Source organism: Belonocnema kinseyi, chromosome 6 (assembly GCF_010883055.1).
Source record: "Belonocnema kinseyi isolate 2016_QV_RU_SX_M_011 chromosome 6, B_treatae_v1, whole genome shotgun sequence".
Lineage (NCBI taxonomy): Eukaryota > Metazoa > Arthropoda > Insecta > Hymenoptera > Cynipidae > Belonocnema > Belonocnema kinseyi.
In genome coordinates, this window is record NC_046662.1 from 148,627,829 (window position 1) to 148,629,500 (window position 1,672).

Sequence of the window (1,672 nt, forward strand, 5' to 3'; positions counted from 1 at the left end):
GGACCACGTTGGTTTGCCAATACCATTCGAGTTTGGTACGCTGACAGCTACACTTCACTTTAAACGTATTGACTAGATATAGATAAGAAAGAAATAATGAGCAAATACGGCGAATATTACGCCTTACAAGCAGGCGGTGGTGAAGGGATTCCCCAGATTTATATTGGCGCACCATATCAAAAAGGTCACGGTATTGGAAGCTTTCTTGGCGGTCTATTTCGGCGTGTTCTTCCTTTCTTAACTAGAGGAGCTCGATTTGTCGGAAAAGAAGCTCTTAGAACTGGCATGAATGTTATGAATGATTTGGATGCTAATATTCTGCTTAAAAATTCATTTAGAAATCGCTTTGGAGAAACTGGTGAGAATTTGAAACGGCGTGCTATTGATAAAATGGAGAATATTATGAATGGTTCTGGTTATAAGAACAATCGGAGGAAGCGAATGGTTCAGTTGATTTCTAATCGTGGTGCACTTAAGGTCGTGAGCCGAAACCCCATTAATAAAAAAAAAAGAAAGCTCTAAAAAAATAAAAAAGCGTGATACGGTGAAAAACAAGAAAGCGACAAAGAATAAAAGAAAAACAAAGAATACAAAAAAGTATATAAAGCACAAAAATCGGAAGCATTCTATTGATGATATATTTGGAAATTAATAGTGTATAGAATTCGCATCCGAGACAAAATATATTGCTTAAAATGTCGTTTCTACATTCTCATTCTTGTGAGTGCTTAAAGTCTGAGTTACATCTATTCTCGATACCTCCTACACAAACCTCGATAGAAAGCTCTCAATGGGTACACTATAAACCGGTATCATCCCTTACCGATGACTCGCCTATAGAATTTGTCGTCCTTGGTCATGGTGATGAATACATTGATTTGGCTCACACAATGCTAAATCTTAGGGTGAAATTAATAAAACCACCTAGGGTTGCTGCAAATGCCGAACAATTGGATAGAATTGGTCCTGTAAACAATCTATTACATTCTTTATTCAATCAAGTGGATGTCTATTTTAATCAAAAAGTTGTATCTCCACCCAGTAATTCTTATGCTTATCGGGCATACATTGAAACTCTTCTTAACTATGGTCCTGCTGCTAAAAATAGTCATCTGACTACCTATCTTTGGTATAATGACACACCTAGAAAAATGGATGATTTCGATGAAAATGTGGGATTAAAAGCTTGCCAAAAATATTTAAGTGCTGGTAAATTTATTGATCTTATTGGACACCTGCACTGTGATGTTTTTAACCAGAACAAATTTCTTATCGATGGTGTGGAATTGAGGCTACGACTAGTACGCTCAAAAGATTTATTCTGTCTTATGGATGGCACAAATGGCTGTAGTATAAATATTGAGGAAGCCTCACTAGTTGTGCATCGAGCAAAAATTAGTCCCGGTATTCTATTAGCTCATGCAAAAGCTCTATCTCATGGTACTGCAAAATATCCTATTACACGTGTCGAGGTAAAAGCTTTGTCTCTACACTCAGGCGTTCACTCTGAAACGCTTGATAATGTTATTCTCGGCCAAATGCCAAAAAGAATAATAATTTGGGTTTGTGCACAATATTGCATTCAACGGAAACGGAAGCAAAAATCCTTTTAATTTTCAAAATTATAAAATTAATCATCTTTCGCTTTATGTTGATGGTACTCAGATACCTT

At 36.4% G+C, this 1,672-nt stretch overlaps 1 protein-coding gene across 1 annotated transcript; it reads left to right on the forward strand.

Moving 5' to 3' along the window:
• The first annotated feature begins 695 nt into the window (after positions 1-695).
• LOC117175644 (uncharacterized protein F54H12.2-like) lies at positions 696-1,613 on the forward strand. Its single transcript, XM_033365350.1, has one exon. It carries the CDS (start codon positions 696-698, stop codon positions 1,611-1,613), a length of 918 nt encoding a protein of 305 aa, XP_033221241.1.
• The last annotated feature ends 59 nt before the right edge of the window (positions 1,614-1,672 follow it).